At 43.9% G+C, this 20413-nt stretch overlaps 1 protein-coding gene across 7 annotated transcripts in view; it reads right to left on the reverse strand.

The window, feature by feature from the left end:
* NCOA7 (nuclear receptor coactivator 7) overlaps positions 1-20413 on the reverse strand; it is an 88844-nt gene that overhangs the window by 56626 nt on the left and 11805 nt on the right. For all 7 annotated transcript variants that reach the window (XM_038177749.2, XM_038177750.2, XM_027454589.3 and 4 more), the window contains exon 2: positions 11050-11181. In XM_038177749.2, coding sequence (XP_038033677.1) covers positions 11050-11099 — 50 coding nt within the window. In that variant the 5' untranslated portion in view covers positions 11100-11181. The remainder of the gene's footprint in view (positions 1-11049; positions 11182-20413) is intronic.

Below are 20413 nucleotides of genomic sequence, written 5' to 3' on the forward strand. Positions count from 1 at the left end.
GGGCTGGTCAAACTACAGCCTTCTTTGCATTATCAGGCTGAGATCCTCACACAGAGGAAGCCAGAAAGCCAAACCAGACACGGGCTACACGATGTCCACCCAGCCCTTGGACAAGAGCACTGAAGTAATTGTGGGATCTTCTTCCCACTTGTCCAGAAAAGGCACTTTGACGATGGAAATGTTTCAGTAGGGTTTGAGTTGTGAGAGCTGGGAGGAGTGTAGCTGTCCCTACTGCAGAAAGCAGGGAAACAGTGGCACTGCTTCCCCAGCAGCGGTAGGGAAGAGAAGAAAACGCGTTTTTCTTCTTAAAGTAGATCCTTAACTTGATAAATGAAGTCATCTGGCTGACTTTGCCACCAAGGTAAGGGGAATTAGAAAGTAACCATGGCTAAGTCAGAAACCATAGTACAGTCAAAAGTTTTCATTATTTATTTAAATGACCCTTAAAAGGGACATCCTAAGGAAGGGAGGGGACTGAGACTGAAATCACTTATCTGTGCGTTAGCTTTTGCTTTTATTTAAAAAGTTACTTTGAAAATCACCATTCAAATGTCAGGGCTACCTGCACTATTGCACTATTCTGCACGGCACGCCCGCCAAGGCAGCTCAACACCAGGACGCCAGGCGGCACTGGAGCTATCCAGCTGCCACCAGCATTTCCCTGGGGTTCTGCTGATCACATCTGGGGCTCATAAGGGATACGGTGCACACGCCCACAAGCTGGTTGCAAACTCATCTGTTCAGGAACAAATTTACAGCACGAAGCACTGTGACACAAGCGGAAAAAGCTTCTATTTAAAGCATTTCAGAGGAGTTATTAAAAACACGTCTCACTACGTGTCTCGGCTCTCCAGCTCACTGTGTGTCTCAGTTCTACGTTTGCATTCATTGCTCCCAAACAACCTACAGGCTATTTACAGGCTGAGAAGTTTAATTGGCTTCTGAAAAGAGCTCCAATTAAGTGACACTCAGCACAGGAGAAGAAACACGCATGTATGTGGAAGATCCTGTGATTTGGCTTAAAGTTCAGAGAAACACCCAGCAATGCTGATAATGGCTGGGGAAAAAGAAGAAGCTGCAGCTTTTGTGTTTGGATAATGATGTTGTTTCATACAATGCATATTTCATACCTGAGAACAATAATCCTCCTCAGGAAGCATTTGTATCCGTGCTTCTATACCAAATAGCAAGGCACCACCTGGATCAAAAGGTCACTAATCATAAGTATGAAGTTGAGAGGACAGGGCAGGGCTTGCCTACACGGGGCAGTTACATGTACACAGCACGCATGTGTCAGTGCAGCTTGTTGTATGGACATGCCTTATTGTGAAGGGATGTGGCATGGCCTGACGCTGCTCGGTAGCCACACCACTATGCTAGTGGGGCAGGTGCTCCGTTACGTTTACAATTTCTCTGTGGTTCTTCTATCATAATAATAAATTACTGTGCTTTCACTTTTAAATGAAAAATGGTTGGGATTTACCACAGGGGGAAAGCAACAGCAGAAAGCAGATCCTGACCACTGGCAGCACGAAGGAAAAGGGGACACGAGTGGTTCTGCTCCACCTCCATGTTCTCCGGACTCTAGGAGCCTAGAGGGCCAGAGTAACAGCTTGGGAAAAAGAGAAGGTTAAAGTGCTCCTGAATTTAACTGATCCACTGCATGGACATGCTCCTCAGCCAGGACATGATCCACCACCCTGGTCACAGCTCTGTTCCTGCACATGGCTCCCACAAACCTCGGCTTCAGAAGATTTGATTGTGAGAGATCAGCTGATTTAAACATGCAACGGACACCTTGAAGCCATGTATTTATAGAAGCATTACCGAAAGCAAAAATCCAGCAGCTGACAACACAGAAACATGATGTTAAATCAAAACCATCAAATACAAGCTAAGTTCAGTGTCTATGCGATTGGCTAGATGCTAAGTCTAAGCCTGCTGAATTAAATACAGGCACTCCAGAAAAAAAAAAAAAGAGGTAAAAGCCTGAATTTATTACCAGTAGATGAAGTGCTACACAAGTCACATTCTCCATGCCAAAGAGACTGCTGCCCGACAGGAAAGTGCTCAGTGCATTAAGACACTCAGAGCCAGCTGCCTGATTTATGGCTCATTTGCATTACAAAGGGCAATTCTCTTCCTACCCCCTGAATTCCTAACCAATTTTGCTGCTCTCCCTGGGATTTCCTCCCACACAAATCAACAAGAAAAATCCCACAGACCTCAGTGGTGGAGCATCACAGACTCAGAGCACAGTTAACATACATCCTCAAATTTCAGCTGATCCTAGGCAACAGGCCCTGCCCAAACTACAGAGTAAGGCAGAAAAAAAACACAAACCTACACTTAGAACCCACTCCTTGTAACCGGATTGGCAGGAGCAAGACAGGGCTTGGAGGAATTGTTCCCAAATCCAATCTGGAGGCTGGGTTAATGCCGAGGGCATGGGAACACACCAGCCTGGCACCACAGAGAGCCTAATGCCATGAAGAATTGCAGCACAGGCTCCTACGCTGCTCCAATTCCTCCGAAGCCCCATAGAAGAGGAAAAATAAAGAGCCTGCCTCTCTCCAAAAGCACACTCCTGCAGGCATCATTCACTGGGTACACCACCTTCCACTCCAGACGTGCAGCACCATTATCAGAAGCGGACCCTCTCACCAGCCAAGCCAGCACAGACAACATAGCACACAGCAGAAACAAAAGGGCAGGAGCCCTCAGTCACAGGAGCAGACTTCACCTGTGGGCTAAAAATGCCAGCAACTTTTCCTGAAGGTGGATGCTTAGCACCTTATCAAACCAGGGATTCTCCCAAGAAAATTGTGACAGACCTCCAGACGCTGACTCTGCTCCTTCTAAAAATACTCTGTGCCCCACCAGCCACGAGGCACAAGGCACGTGAGAGCTCAGCGGGGCTGCTGTCACAAGGTGGTGGGACAGCCAGGATTTCCTGGAGCACAAACAAGGGATGATCAACAGCACCATGGCAGAAATCAGCCCTGCCAGGCATCTCCTCAGGTGCGAGCATCAGCGTGGCTGCTCCTGAAAGGGGCCCCCGCTCCCAGCAGCTCCCAGCCAGCAGCACTGCTGCCCACAGGAGACCTGGCAAAAATAAGTCTGTGTGGGACCACCTCTTGTGTTAGGTGCATGCTCTCAGCATCAGCGTAAGGCACGGATCTGCCAGGCATTAGTGCTAGATCTCCACCAGCTTTAAGCAGGCTTAGTTGCTGGGAACAGGGAGAACTGTCTGTATTCCTAAGAGCAGAAGAGAAAACACTGCTGCGAGGCTGACCCGTGGGCACTACAGCAACGCAGCGCCGTCCATAAAGGTAACTGTGAGTCTCACCTATGCAGAAGGCCATCCTTTGAAGCTCCCACGTTTTTACAGCCTTTGAGATGCAATGTCTTTAAATCTCTCTGAGAGCACAGAGAGAAGTTGCAGGCTGTGCCTGAAGCAGACCTGGCTGCAGGCAGCGTGGGGAGAGGAGAAGAGGAAGACAAAATACATTTGGCTACGTGAGCAGCAAGTCTTATCGACACCGCACAGACTCCTACATCAAAAGGCCTATCGTGTAACTATTTATGTTCGAGAAAAGAGGAGGCTAAATCGGTTTCTTTTCTTACAATTTCTTTTTAAAAGCTGATAAGAGACACCCGAAGGTCCCTCTGGGAAAAGCAGATATAAGGTCACCGTACACTTGCTGCCTAACAAACCAGCTGGGCACCGATCTTGCAAGTTAACCAGTGAAGATTCTGAAATTGCTGCTATAAGACAGCACGCTTGAAGACTGAAAAAAATGGATCTCTTTTCTCTGCATGTTCTGTGATATGGCCCTCAAGGAAATCAGGAGCATAATGGAACTCTCCCTTTCTTCTCTTCCCTAAAAAAAAGGAAAAAAAAAACCCACACACTACCACACCCCTTTATACAGAACCCACACTGTTACCGAGTCCCATCACATGCAGAGAGGAAGAAAAGAACGGGTGAGGAGATTAACCATGTATCCAGCCTTACGCAAGCTCTGAATCTCCATAAATAGCATTTCTCGTATTAGAAAACTGCAGAAAACCCTGTCTCAGGGCCCTATTCCATCCTTCCACTGAACTCTGTTACCCAGTAGCAGCATTCTCCTTCAACCATAGGTGACTCCACTACTCTTGAGGACAAAGCACTGCCCAGGACCGGCACTGCACAAGCCACTGTCTTGTTTGTATTTCCCAGAGGAAGCACTGAAATTGAGAATAATTCACGGGCTAAGTAGAGGGTGATAATTCAGGCCGCTCTTCCGCTCTCACCTTGCATCAGAGGATTTCAAGACTGCTAATACAAAACAACAGCAGTGTGAGATGAGGAAACAGTTCCTAAGCAGCAATCTGACATTCTGCTGCAAAACATCACATCTACAGCACGCTTCAGAAACAGCAGGTGCAATTTTCCCCCAACCCTCCCTTTTCAGGTTTTACATCTATCATAAAAAGAAAGCTTTCATTTTTTATATACATACACTACAGTAAGTTTATGAGCAACGTACAGCAAATGTCTCTCAAGCATCGAGGGGATCTCACCACCCTCCCAAAAAAGCTCTATTCAAAATCTTCCCATGCTGCTGTGAAATTCTAGATAGTCTTTAATGCCTGAAAACTGGAGCAGCTGCAGAAGACAGCTGTAGTACTAACCTACACAGCAGCAGGCAGAAAGTCTGCTAAAAACATTGAAACCCTTCCATTTTAAGTAAGTGGAAGTCAAATAGCAACACTGCATGCTTCAGAAAGTCATTTTTATGGCTTCTCTCAGCAGCCAACGTATCAAATCGATCCCGTGCATACACACATAAATAACAGAGCAAATAATATGCTTGCACCTATAAATCTGACAGACTGATATCTGCAGCCTTTTCTTAGAAAATAGAACACCTCAGGCATACGCATTATTGGTCAAAACAATGGAAATAAACTGCAACACCATTTTTAGTTCCAATAACAGCACTATGAGGTAATGTTTATGCATCTGGAAGCAGAGCTCGGGAACTTCCATTATACAGATGAGCTGAAATGAAGTATTATTTCCTCAAGTCATTTAAAAAAAAATTATGCATCTCCAGGATCTTGGCTTGAATATTCTTCACACCCAAGATAAACCTCCACGACGGTTTGTTTTAAAAACAATGTGTGGAAATTTTTCCTTCTGAAAGCAAAAAATAAACCATGGGTGCTACAGGAAACCTGCATAAACATCAGCACTTTGGCTCAGCAGAGCAAGAACAATTGCGAGGAGACAACTGCTGGCGAAACTGTAATGCAAGGAGCACTCAATGTCTGAAGATGCTGTATGGATGTAATGAGCCTGGCCGACAAGAAAAGCACCTGAAATAAAGATTTATGATCAAGTCTCACGTATAGGAAATGCTTTCAGGGAAGTACATTGGTGTGTTTATTACTTATCTGGGATTCCCTCCTTCCTAGCCACCACTGATACCCTCTCATTCCACACATTCCCTCTGTGCTCATCATATTTTTCTCATTTCACCACTCTCCTATGTCTTAATAGCCACAGGAATGAAAAATATGAAGCATACAAGTACTGAACGAGGCAATAAGAGAGAATAAACCCAGAAGGATTCCAGATGGGTCCGCTTACAGCCTTACTGGTTTGCAACATGCAGCAAACTGACCCAAGGAGTGACGGTGCTGCCCCAGAGCAAGGGTCTGCGTGAGCTAGCCCCTGCCTCCAGCAGCATGGAAGGAGTGCAGCAGCGAGATGGCTGCAGGTGGCTCCTTCGCCCACTCTTCAGACTCCAGCTGTTGAGAGCTCCTCAGCTAGGTACTGCTGGCTCCTACTGCAACCAACTGCAAGTGTTTACAGGTTAGGGTAAAGTTAGGTTGTAAACAGCTAACGTTACTGCAACGCTGTGTATGATTTACTGTATTAAATTATTTTTAATAGCTAAAAAGAAGTAGAGAAGAAGTAGAAGAGCTGCAAATGAGAGCCAAGTAACACGTAAACGATAACTGTACTCAACACTCACACACAATCTCTGTACGCCTTGGTTTGAATGTGCAAATCTCAATCTGCATGGATGCAAATTTAGCCATCTAAACCAAGAATCTAAACAAAATTAAAACAAGTTGTGAATTTCATCACTTTCCTTAAATATTCATATCACAAGGCAACATGAGGTGAGTATCAGGCTGTACAACTGGCTTCAGCCTCTGACTGCGTATTAGCAATCTGGAGCTAAATGGAGCCTCTGCCTACTCAGATGGGCTTTGGAGCATGTCCCAGACATTTACATAGGGTTTTTTTTTCCAGAAGAATGATGCTAACAAGACAACTGTAAACTCAACAAACACAAAGGCACCCAATTCCCCATGAGAACGTTTTCCCTAATAGAAGTACTTCATCTTTGACTTCAGAAAACTCTCAGTAGTGACCAAAAAATTGGGAAATAAAATTCATAGGTCCCTTGGAAACCATAAAAAAAAAAAAATAAAATCATTCAAAGTAAATATCAGTCTTAAGGTACATCTCTATAATGCATTCTTCAGATTAAGATCATTACAGATTAGAGACAACTATTAATAAGATTAACGTAAGCAACTTGTTCTAGTTGTTGAAAAACAACTTTTTTTTCCCCCCAAATAAAGGATGTATTTGTTGTTCTCTGCTAAGGAAATAGTTGAAAGTTTCTTCACGTAGCAATGACAGATCATGTAAGGCATGGAAAATGCTAGTTCACAGCAATGAGAGCTAAGAAATACAGAAAACTTAAAACTAAAAAAGCCTATTTTGTCACTTGTTCAGAGAGCTGCTCAAACTCTTCCCTTGTGATCTGCCATCTCCTAGAACTTCTTGTCCAAATATATCCAGTAACACAGCACTTTGCAAGCAAAGCAACTCCAGCTTCGAGCTGCACGTTCAGTCTTCCAGATTATCAACCTATACTCAATTCTTTTCATGACATGTGTCACTCATTTCAATAATTTCTTTGTGAAATTTAGTGAAATTTATAATAGCTATTCATTTTTTAATTGTCTTAAAAACCATTCCTGACAGAAATGGAACGAGGTTTCTATAAGCAACAATGATAATGAATATACCAAGAGAGACCAAGTTAGCCAGGGTGGGGGTATCTGCTCTTTGTACTAATGGAAATATTCCCTTCCTGGGGGCATGAGAATAGTCTTGGTACCGTAACAGCTACTGTGTTAACTTACTGCTTTCAGACTGCACCTCAGCACAACAAAATTTGGATTATCTGAAGTTTATGCATTTGTATCACATGCAAATACCATAAGTGAGTGAAATAACTCTGAACTCGATCATATGCGGCAGGCAGAGGAAAACTGAGAGGCTTTCTGCAAGAGCAGAGGAAAGGCAAGAGAAGCACAGCACAGAGGAAAACTGCACGTTGTATCAGGACTCAAGAGCCCATAACCACAGTAAAAAGAACCAAATGTCACAGGCAAGCAACAGCAGAGCACAGACCCAATACACACAGATGTACCATTGTTCATCCATATCACATTGTACCATTTATTTCTGACTGGCTGGATACCAGGAGAGCCTTCAGGGCAAGAGGAGACAGAGCTCTGTTCAAGAGCTGGAGTGACATTGGTCCATTTGGGAGCTATCGGCACAGAAGTAAACAGAAAAGCCTGGAAACGAGGTTAAAAAAAAAAAGGCAAGGAAACCTAACTATGCAGGACAGTCTTTAAGTAGGAGTAGCAGTGTTAAATAAGGACCCATTGCTTAAGAGAAATCTATGCATGCATGTTACTCTTCTACTTCTTGCCTGTTAAACTCCCACGAGCTGTAACATCTTATCTGCATAAGGAATCTAAATTGATCTTTGAGAAGTTTCCTAGCGATTGCTATTTCACTTGAAAAAGTGACTTGTTACAGCTCTTGACAACCAAGTCCTTTACCACAACACATGCTGGGTGAAAGGAGCACTTGGTAAGCAGAAGCAATGGATGGGAAGAGCTTTGTATTAGCTTCACTTCCCATGAGAAGGGGTAGGAACCTATTATAAGTGCAGTTTGTCAGCAGGGAAAAATTGCAGCACTGAAGAGCATGAAGACCTGCAGAACAAAGATGCAATGGCTGAGTACATCTCTTCAGTACAGGAAATTTACATATTTTATAGGATTTATGTTGAAACCAGCTTACTTGAAACACTGATCTGGGGCAGAGAGATGCAGACAGTTGGTTCTTGTTAACTTTCACACTTCTAGGAGGGCCAGGACTACACGAGCATGTAGACAAGAAGCTGCCTCCTGGTGGGAAGTCAGACCCTTTGGGGTGCTGGCAGGGCCGCGAGGCCAGTGCTTGCTCTGCTGCTCGTGCCCACACACTGCCTCGCGCTGCCAACACAGAGCTCAGGTTTCAGGTAGCAAGCATTTAAGACTGATACTGGTTTAAAGTAAAATTCCCTAAGATGCAATCTTTTACATCTCCCCTTTTAGCTAGTGCTTTTGTCCTTGTTAATACCATAACAACCTTTCCCCTTGTATTATCAAGGGAAGTTTTCTGTTTAAATCCATATATTTTCACGCATATAGCCCACAAGCCTGCTGTGAAACAGTTTATTTCAGCAGCACCGCATATATAAGTTTTTTCCTTTCTAAGCAGAACCCTTCTCTTCAGCCCACGGTAGAGCAGAGCCCTTTCCCCCACCCTCCAGACATGGAGCACAGTTTTTCCTTTCGATGGCAGAGGGTCTAATGTGTTTTCCATTCTCTGCTTTGGCAAGTGGTAGTCCTCTCCCTTGAATATTTGATCTCATGCAGACATAACAAGATTACAGTAAATGGGGGGAGGGCAGTCCTTGCCCCATAAGAATGTTTACTGTACACATACCCACTGTACATATAATTACTTTTTGCAAATACTGTTATTACCCTGGTAGAGGGATGCATGTGTTGGGGTATCACCCGAAGTTGCTCTTGGCCTAATAAGCATGAGCTCAAGCTAGCAGGAAAAGCAGGATATTTCACGTAGAACACAAACCAATCTGAACCTAGGGCCAAAACTATTAAGCTTAGGTGCTCAAATACAAGGACAGAGCAGGTGTCTGCAGTCTACGCTACTAAACCAAAACTGAGAGCAACATCAAAGTACACGCCTGAGTAAATTATCTAGGCATGCCAATACTGGGTACCTAATGTAGACAAAAGTTTCCAACTTAAGTTAAAACTAACGCTTTAAAATCAAACAAACAGAACCAAAAACAAACCAACAGACAGTTACTGGCCTTGCCAGGACTGCCTTTGCACTAAAGGCAATACAAACCAGCTAACTGTTCAGGTACTTCTGTGACACTTCCATGGGCCATCGTGTAAAGCATTTATCTGCGAGATGCTCTGACAGCTGCTTGCTGGAGGAAGCACACCAGACTAAAACTGTGGGCATGTAAATTCTGTTCTGCTTCTGTCCCTGACTGCTCACCCAGACGATGCATGTGAATGTGAGCTGGGCACAACACCTTCTGACCTGTGTCAGTGTCTATTAAACATGACCCGAGGGTCTGTGATAGCATTCGTGTAGAAACCATACATGGTTTGCTTAGAGTGGAGTGGAACTTCCACTTAAGGGCCTAAGACCTACACAAAGGAAAAGGATGCAATCCAGGAGGGAAAAAGATAGATGACCTCCCCAGTGCTACACAGCAGGTAAGTGCTACAGCTCCAAACTGATTTCAGGTCTTTTTGACCCTTACTTAATGTCCTGTGCCCATTTAGGAAACGCTGCCCCCGTGAGCACTTGTAAGAGAATAGCGACAGGTGACATAGAAAAGCTGCAAAACAAATTAAATAAAATGTCAAGGAGGACTTTGCTGAAAGCTTCTCATGGCAGTTGCAATTTGTTTAGCAGACAGCATTCAGAAAGGACTCAGAACATTCTCTTCAATGCTACAGCTCCTTACTCAGACACCTCTTGAAGATCATGTCTTCCTTAACAAGTTACTTTTTCCTTTATGAAATCTCTTCAGATATGTTTTCCCCTATTTGATATATCTTCTGCCTACAGCTGCCACTGTTTATTTCCACTTCTCAGAATCATAAATCACAACATTTCTTTCTGACAATATCGACATAATTGCATTTCTCCAAATGAAAAGCAAGTTACCTGACCTTAACAGGCATCCTTCACCACAAAACCTTCACAAGTCTTTAGTTATCATTACATGCCACACGAAGAACGATTTAATCAATACTGCAACTTTTCTTCACACTACTTCTTCAAGGTGGCGTGACAGGGATGTCTCTAGGTGTCTGTAACATACTTAGGCTGGTGTTTTAGCACAGTTTCAGTAACATTTATCACAGAGTAGAAAGAGTACAGGCTTTTCCATTTCAGTGGTGCAGGAGGTTCCTCAGAATCAAAAATGTTTTTTATACTGGTTTTCTCCCTCCTCCTATCCCTACAAAAGTAAATGAGCTTTGGTTCTTCTTTTACATCAGAGCTCAGAGATTACTACAGACATACTAAATTATCAAATAAAAGTTATCAGGAAATCTATGTCACTTTGTTTAACAATCAATTCCAAATGATAAAAAAGGAATGACTGAAAAAATGTAGCTTGTATTCATATAGATGATAAAGTCCAGGCAGCTTAACCCATCAGCATATAACTACCTTTTCTTAGCTCACCTTAACCTACAAGATAATACTACTTAATCTGTGCTTTATTTGAGTCAGATAAGCTTTAGGTTTAGACATTTTTGTTTTAGATGTGTTTATTTTTACAAACACTCTCTAGAATGCAATGCTGGAAGCTCAGCTTCTGTGCTCTGTGCAACTGAGTACCCAGGGACAGTTTTCTGTTATAAATAACAATTACAATTCAAGTTTGTCTTCACTACCCAAAGAGAACAAATCACCACTCCAACAGTAGGGACAGGGCAAGAAAGCACTCTTTGGACACATAACGCAGCTCGGGGTTTATTTTTATGCATGATTTTAAAATTGTAAAGCCTTGTGAAAAAGGCAGAGTGGGGAGTTTGATATTTTAATCAGCACTGAAATAAAACCCATAACCTTACCGAGCGAAATAGCCTTGTCTTCGTTCCTTCTTCTCTTCCTTGGTCTCCATTATGTGCACTCAAATGGGCAAGGTGAGCGGCCGGGCGTGATGCTCTTCTTCCCCTCAGTACCTCATATCCAGGTAGAGCTCCCTGTATATAACATTTACAAACAGGAAGTTCATAAATCACCACGTCAACAACACCTGACACAGCAACAAAGCAAAGTAAAACTTTAACTAGTCAATGCTTGTCATGCAGCATCAATTCAGTACACAGTATGACAAAATACAATAAATGCACTCAGGCCAGTTTCCCCAGCACAGAAGGAGGCATACTACAAAGCAGGTAATCCAAAGAGCAAGTTGTAAAACCCTGGAAGGATTCAAGTCTTCTGCAAGTTTACACCAAAACATCTTCTTGTGTGTAGGAAGACTGAGACTGCTCAAAAACATCCCATAGAAACAGTAAAACCAGACTTTGTAATAGTTCTTTAAAACAGTGAAAAATCAGAAGGTTTAAGAACAATGGAGAAAAGAAAAGAGTAACCGAGCTTCTTTATACAAGTTTTACTGTTGGGAACAAGACACACGTTCAAACAGGCATACAGGGAGAAGGCACGGGACCGACCTCCTGCTCTGCAGAGAAATTGCAGAAGCGCTGTCAGACCTGTACACCAGGAGGTGGGAGTTGTAGAACGGCTCGGCGCTGTCTGCAGTTAGTGACATGCCACAGCAACTGCTTTCAGACAATCCTGCCAGCAAGGTTCATCCCCTTCCCCTCCCCAATATACATTCAGGCCACCCTGATGGCTTGTACACATGCATACCTTAAGTTAACTTCTTCAAAGTTATTATTTTTTTTAATCAGTACCCCAGATTAAAGTTTAAACCAGAAGTTACTACTGAACATTTGAGTCTAATGGACTGTACAACAAAGAAATGGAAATCACGTAACTGATGATTCACAGAATAACAATTCCTCCAGACCTAATCAGCTCCCATTATTTTTTTTCCCTGCATTAGAAGACCACAAGCTACAAGCCACCAGATGTCAACAACAGAGATCACATAGTAACAATGGATTAATCTATTTGAAAACCCAAAGAGCATATCGTGCTACATTCTTTCAGAAATACTTGCCACAACATTTTCTCCTCATTCATGGAGCCTCGGACCACGGCAATTAAAGTCCATTGCTTCAAAACGCACATCCCTCACTCATTAATTTTGCACACAGCCAGGAGACCACAAGGAATCTGATTTCTCTGATCTCTGTGCATCAGGCAGGGCCTTATTCTAATGGTCAGTATGTGACAGCACTCTTTGCATGGCAAATTTGCCTATGACATCTTCGGTTTATAAATAGAAGATTCCTTTATCTCCGCAAGTTAACGCATGCTGCGGGCTCCAGCAGAACACAGACGTCTAGCAGACAGCAGCCTGCTCTGCCGGCCAGCCTACGTAAGGGCATCGCACACCTCCCCAGAATTTAGGCACATCCCCACCCTCCCTGGTGAGAGAGAGGTAGGCTCTCAGGCCTTCAGAACGTCAAAAACCATTTCTGTTAGCACTGCAAGGAGAGTTACAAAAATCTTCCAAAAGCACACAATTGCCACCTCCATGGCAAACTACATGAAGCTCAAAGAAAGCAGCAGCTTTCCCCTTTCTCCTACCCTCCCCCTACCACACGCTGTGTGTGCACAGGAGCACTGAGCGGTCATGTCCGAGTCTCACGTTGTTATCAAGAACTACCAAATGACCAGAGCAGTGAGACAGTACTGATACCACAAACAGAAGGAGCACAGAGGGACCCACGGGGATGGGAACAGGGAAGTGTCAAGGGTCCCTCAAACAGGACAGCTGGAAAGCACCGCATGAATGGCGGGATGCCAGATCTCTCCCTGGGGCCTCACCCTGTGCAAGAGGCACACTCCATCCATCCCTTCTCTTCCTCTCCCATGGTTTACTGATCCCACCCCACAGAATATCTGCTCCAGCACGTCGCTTCCAGATGAAGGGAGCATCACTGACCAGGGAGCCAGGAGGAGAAAACCCTGCCTGCCCACAGCCCTGCCCTGCCAGTGCAGGAGCAGCACCCCCTGCTGCAAAAGGGGGGCGAGGAGAGGGGCAGGCTGCTGGGAGGGCTTCTGCCTGGAGCTGCAGCAGGTGCCAGCACGAAGCAACCTGCCCACCCTGAGGTCTGCTGAACTCAGAACAGATCAGAGCAGGGCGCTCAGCAAACAGGAGCCTTGTCCATGGACCAGAGGGAACAAAGGAATTCAGGGGAAAATGGCTTATTTTGGGACTTATTTATTTCCTTTGGAAATAAAAATACACAGGGGTCTTGTATCCTGTAATCAATTACTAGAAATTCTCACAATAAAATAATTTAACATCAGTCCCAGTCCGTTGACTTAAAACTTATTTAGCTTACCTTCTTAAAAGAAACAAAGGAATTATTCTAGGAAGGTCTATTTAAAGTTGAAAATTATACTTTGAAAATGTTTTCTTTCAGTACCAGGAAGAGCAAAACGATTTGTACAGCCTTCATGACCTCTGAGTTTATTTTTGTTCTTTGTAACCTTTCATGTACTAGTTAGCTTTAAGGAAAAAAAAATGCAAGCGAGGACCACAGAGTAGCACGCAGTGATTGCTACTAAAAGCAGTGTTTTTGAAATGCCCTTTTCAATTTTTAGTTAAGTAGGAGTACAAAAGCAGCATCTACTTCGTAGGTTTTCAGTGGTATTTTAAAGTCAATCAGAAAAAGCAAACCAATTCCACGCTTCACCCCTACCTGTCCTTCATAATCTCCCAATTAAAAAAAAAAAAAAAAAACAAAACACAACACGGGTACTCTTTATTGATATTAACTGCTTAAAATGTTATTATGGATACATGATTAAAACGAATCTTGGCTTCCTAGTAGCTGTTCTGTGTTAGAGATGAAGATCGAATTGGGCAGACTATTAAACATGTATATATTTGGGGAATGTTTCTACGCTGGGAGACAGCCATGTTACTCATAGATCGTGAGTACAGTCCAAGCCCAAATGATGACAAAGCTGATTTTATGGAAATTTCAGGCTCCCTTTAACCCTCTCTACACTGAAGCAGAAATAGATAGAGACTATTTTCTTTTATGTGTCTACAGCAATGCTAATTCTTTTACTAGATAACTTCAAAAGGAAAGATATTCCTGATGCACAATGTATTTATGTAAGCATCCTGTTAGAAATCTACTGCTCTCCAAATTGAGCAGTCAGGTACCATCTCACCTAACAATTACAGGAAGAAAAGAACAAAACACTTACAAATACACTATGTTTTGCCGTTAGTCCTAGTGCTTTGGACTTTCTCGTTTAAATTAGCATATTTTTGGATCCTTGCTCCTTTGCCTGTTTAGGCATGCTGCTAGGGCTCTGCTGAGGACGCCGCTTGCTCTGCTCAGGGGTTAAGAGCCCAGAACTCCTGTTTGCTGGCTCTGAAGCAGCAATCGCCAGTCCTGCAATTGTGAGCATTATTTTCCAAAACCACGCACATGAACCACAGCACATTCCGCAGCACCAGCAACGCAGGAGCCAATGAAGTATCTGATTAATTTGAGAACATTCAATGGGCCTGATAGCACATTGTTGGCCATCTGTGTCGACTGCAAGTCCTGGAAAGACGCACAGAGGAAAAAAAGGAAAGCATAAAACTATTAGAGAGTGCCCAAAGGAGGGCTATGAAGATGGTGAAGGCTCTAGAGAACAAGACGTATGAGGAGCAGCTGAGGCACCTTGGTTTGTTCAGCCCCGAGCAGAGCAGGCTGAGGTGAGGCCTCATGGCGGCCTGCAGCTCCCTCACGAGGGGAGCGGAGGGGCAGGTGCTGAGCTATGCTCTCTGGGGACAGCGACAGGACCCTAGGGGACGGCATGGAGCTGGGACAGGGGAGGGTCAGGCTGGGGGTTAGGGAAAGGGTCTGCACCCAGAGGGGGGTTGGGTACTGGGACAGGCTCCCCAGGGCAGCGGTCACAGCATCAAGCCCACTGGAGTTCACAGGTGTTTGGACAACACTCAGACACATGGTCTGATTTTTGGGTGGTCCTGTGTGCAGCCAGGAGTTGGACTCGATGATCCTCGTGGTCCCTTCCAACTCAGGATATTCTGTACTGTAAGATCATGCAAGTCTCTTTCTGTCTCTCTCTCTGACCCTGCTGTGCCAGTCTCTCTCAACCTTTTACCAGGTAACAAAACGCAGCAGTTCCCTATTCTGCAAATGGAGAACCGAGATACAAGAAGTACCCTCTACACGCTCACACGAGCCCAGAAGAGCAATGTGCACAAGTATCCTCCCACTACCTTTAATCCAAGCAGCCCCAATAACAAACAGCAATGAGCACAAAGGAGGAGACCAACCTGACAAGGAACCAGCTATTATCGTCACTATAAAATTTGAACCGACAAGCTACAGAAACCCATAGCACAGTCTCATCTTTATTTGGCTCTGTGGCAACTACGGCTCAGGTCCACAGGAGGAAGTAAAAAGCCCCAGTTCCTCTGTGGATCTAGGTTCAAATGGTTCTTCTAACTCCTTCATGTAGAATTGAACCAAACTTACGAAAACCAAATCAAAGGCAGGTAGCATCCTGTACCTTAGCAGGGGCTCCACACGGCAAGAGTGATGGCAGCAATCACACCGTGAAAAGATGACATAGGCGGCGAGAGGCCTAAGCACAGGTTTTCCATCACCAGAGAAGCCGAGCTGACACGGCAGAAAGCTCCCGTCAGGCTGAGGACATAGCAAGGACAGCCCGCTGTGCAGAGGAGCAGCACGTGTCCCGCGGGCACGCACCACAGCCCACACCTGCTCTCTGCTGCTGCGTCCCTCGCACAACCTGCTTCTTATTTCTGCTTTCTTGCTTTACCTCTGACCCTGAGACTACAGGCAAACAGCACGCAGCCACTCAGGCAACTACATGTTTCCTTACTGTGGTCTGCTGCCACACAAACATCCCAGCGCTGCCTCCCGTCAGTCTGGGGCATGAACCATCACCGATGACTCTGCCCAGCCCCACAGCACAGCGTCTTCTTACACCACTTCTGGGTAGGGGTGGCCCTTCTGGCCCCTAAAAGAGTGCACCATGAGAGGTGATGAGGATTACACCAACAGGTCAGTTTTAAGACCAAAAAAAGGAAAGATATCTATGAAGTACTTTAAGTGCAATATTAAAAACTTCCATCAAGCTGACAGAGTAAAATATCGTACAACAAACCACAGATAGAGGGAAGTATTTTAGTGTTAGCTCTCAAACTGAACGCCTGGGGTTGCTGTCTGCACCTCTGGTCAGCCCAAAGCAGTTACCAGGGCACTGTGCAGATGCACACTGATACAGCTACAGCATAGGGTCACACACAACCCACTGAAGTATATGGCAGTGGAAACAGGGTATCACAGGACAGGTGACATTCCCATTTGCTACCGGGCCGTATATAATGCACACAATTAAGATTCACCAGCCAAAGCACAAACATCAGCTCAATCTAATAATCCAATATCAACTAATATCAACATTAATTCCAGCATACATCACATTTTCATAAACAGGAAGGGGAAAGCACATTAGCACCTTAGAAGACGTGCTAAACTTTGCAGTATTTCATTAACGTCTCACTGATTGAACTAACCAGGTTGAGTTTTACTGCTTTTACATTCTGCTAAGGCATTTCACTTGGTGTTATCATAAAGATAAAGGCTTCAGAATAAACACTACCACATCTTAAGATGAAAGAATAACAGAAATGCACATCCAACAAAGATGAAAGTAGCCACAATTTTTTTAGTCTTTGCTTCAGGCAGAATGACTTTGCTAAAATGAGACTGAAGTTTTCAGGAAAGTGCTAGCACACACCAGCAAAACACAGCAGAGACTAGTTATGTTAATTAAGATTCAGCAGAGCAAACAAAAAAAAAGAAAGTTAATTTTAAAACTATCTTAAAATAAATACAAGTTTTACTACAATTACCATGTAAAATATAATGTTACTTCTAAAACATTAATAAACTCTATTCTCATAAAGTACCACCAGTCCATTATATTTAATTGAAGGGTACTAAACTAAACTAGGAGAGCTTCCTCGCTTCAGTGAAGTTAGGGCTGATCACACAACTCCTGCTAAGGAGTAAAAGCCTTATTTATGTACGCAACTCCACTGACCTTTAAAAGTGTTCAGCCTGTCATGTTCCTTGGAACAAGGCTGCACTCTCAGAAGCCCCAAATGCAAGAATTAAAAGACTGAAAATGAATTTGTACGCAGAAACAATTTCTATAGTCCCTGTTCAGGTTGAACACAGACCAGCATCATGATTTCTCCAAATGGAGAGCCCGACAGTGATTTGATGTGGTTGTTGCACCCCATAGACTCACAACAGCACATTCAGAAACCCAGGACAGTAAAGATGAGATCTGGAGATGAGATACACAAAGCAAAAACACACCTGCTCATAAGGAACTGGCTGCAGTGGTTTAGGAGGTGGTTATCCCCACGGCAGAGGAGTAACAAGCTAATGAGCTGACCATTTTCATTCTGTACTAATGCAATAGAAGCAGGCTATGCTTAGATCACCTTCAACTTGCCAACTAGGTCTGCAAGAGCCTGTCCAAACAAAGAGTTCAAATAAAATAAACTCAACAGGTCAATACAACAGACACGTCTGATGCAGAAGCAGAACGATAACAAAGACTTGATTCAGTTCCAATGGACTTTCCAGCTGAATCATTCCTAGCCTACTTGGGAGGAAAATTTTACCACTAACTCAGGCTATCACATTTCACACAGAATAAGGGAAGCAAAGGAGTTGCCAGAAAGCCCAGCCCATGAGTGAGAGCTGTCGAGAGAAAATCATCCAGATGTTATCTTCCCTGACTGGCAGCTGAACATCACCAGATGCATTTTCTGTAAGGATCAACGCACTCTACTACACACTTTAGCTGTGAAATGAAACAAAACACAGTGTAAGCCAGTGACAAGCAGTCTGCTATGCCACACTGAACGTAAAAGTGCAGCACTGTTTGAAATAGAGCCACTTCTTTCATTTTTAAATCACCAATAAAGTTCCTATAGAATTTATTGCCCACTGGAGTTTTAAAAGAATTAACCTCTTCCTTTTCTTGTATCCCCTGTATTAACTCACTCCTGTTCAAGTAAACATCAAGGCCAAGCCCTCTGAACCCAGCCACCTTTCACGCTCACATTGTACAGGCATACACGGTACACTGAGACAACACGGCAAGTCCTGCATACTTTATGGAGTGTTGACAGAAAACACTGGTGTCTTCCCACCAAATACCGTAACAAAAGATAAAAGGCAGCAGGAAAAACATTATCATTTGGATAAGGAGAATTAACTCCATAGCCACTAAAGCACAGACAACCTCATACATGTGAAGAATAGAAGCACCCAAGAATTTGCAGGGTACTGGTTCCAGTTATTTGTAAGAGTCCAATAATTTTTAGAAACCTTGTGAAATAAACTAAGCCTCTCAACATTCTTTGTCAAAAACATTGCTTTCAGTTCACAGGCAAGAGGCTGAGATCCAGAAGGATGTTGTGGTCATTCTGCAAAGTTATTACAAAACCACAGCTCCTTCAACTGCAAGCAAAATGCTTTGTCCATTGTGCCTTTCTTTCCCAGGACACCTTTTGAATGAAATGAAGCCTGTGCTTACACCACGTACTGAGGTATTTCTACCACTGTTTATATGGCATTTCTGCATCAGATCCTAGATGCCTGATGTATGGCAACACAGTTCCACCACTTCTGAACAATAGGAGGATGTGGTATACCATATCCAGAGATGAGAAGACAGATGTACTCGTTTCTTACCTTTCCCTAGAGCATGCAGGGAACATACACAAAGGGCTTGTAGGTATGTACACAGCAGCATACAACTAAAAAACTAAGTGCTTCTAATTTTATAAAAAACAAAAATTCATGAACACTCTGTAGACACATCACCTCACATTCAGAAAACTCCCTTGGGACTACTTTGCTATTTGACAGTTGACACCAGCAGGTTCCTTGCTTGTAACAACTGCTAGATTTATGACCTGTTTATAAACATTTAAAGGAAAGCCTGCACAGGTATGTTTTGACAAGGTTTTGACACACACATACACAAATCAATGCCACTCCCAGAGCAGATGATTTACAGGTTCTCTGCTCTTTTTCTTTTTTTTTTTTTTTTTTAGAAAAAAAAAAAAAAAAAAAAAAAACAAACAGATGTGACCAAGTCCTCCCTCAATTCCCTGCACTGAACCAAGCAAAGGGACAGCAGCAGCACACAGACAGTCACTCCATCTTCACAACCCCTAAGCAGCACAGTGTTACAAACCAGTATGAGGTTGCAAAGGGGCTTTGAACAATCTAATCTAGCTTGGCAGGGAGGTTGAACTAGATAATCTTTAAGGTCCCTTCTAACCCAACCCATTCTGTGATTCTCTGAAAATCATCCAGCTGCCTGGTGCCACCTCTGAGCCAGCTGAGCCATCAGAACAGTCCCATATGCAGGATGCTGTTAAGGGACACTGGATCACAGCATCACATACCCTAGGCCTGGCCACAGCTCACAGCTGCTCCTGTAGCACTCAAGTGGGATTTGCATTAGCAAAAAATGCAGAGTTCCTGACACAGCAGCACCACTGCTGAGAGGTACAGCAAACGTCCTTTACCAATTGAGTGGACCTCAGCCAGCAAAAGTGCCGAGCCAAAGAAATTGGGCTTTCTGAAGCCATTAAAACACGCCCCTGCAGCAAGCAGTTCCCGCGACTTGAAGTACTGCTGCCCTTCGCCTTTCTCCCTTTCACCTACTGCAACTCTTTATCACTCTTACTCCAGAAGTTACCAGACCAATTACCTGTGTGTAACAGTCATCAGAAGAGACTGTATCTGCAGCTCAGTTGTCTCCTGCCATACCAGCTCACACCTATTTCCATGGGCTGACCTACTGAAAGCAGAACCAGGCTTTGCACCACACAGATAAACTGCACGCATGGATGTGTTTTTTTTTCTGCCGACTCTGCTATAAAAGACAGAACTGCAGCAGAAAGCCAGGACAGATGTCTGTAGATGTAACTCTGGTGCAGTCACCCAGCACGGTGAACGTACTGTTTGACACCTGGGAAGAGGAGCCCTGCTGATGAAGCCTACAGCCAGCAAGCTCAAGGTGAGAGGCACAGCCTACAAGAGATAAATGCATACTCACAGTTTCACAAATTTACTCTCTTCTCAGTTCCTGCCCCACCAACCCAATAAAGGATTATACCGAAGATAAATCAAGTAGAGGTAGGTTTGAAAGCGACCAATGTTCTTACTTTGAAGAGTCACATCAAGAAAAACAAAG

The sequence above is a fragment of the Anas platyrhynchos genome, chromosome 3, assembly GCF_047663525.1.
Source record: "Anas platyrhynchos isolate ZD024472 breed Pekin duck chromosome 3, IASCAAS_PekinDuck_T2T, whole genome shotgun sequence".
Classification (NCBI taxonomy): domain Eukaryota; kingdom Metazoa; phylum Chordata; class Aves; order Anseriformes; family Anatidae; genus Anas; species Anas platyrhynchos.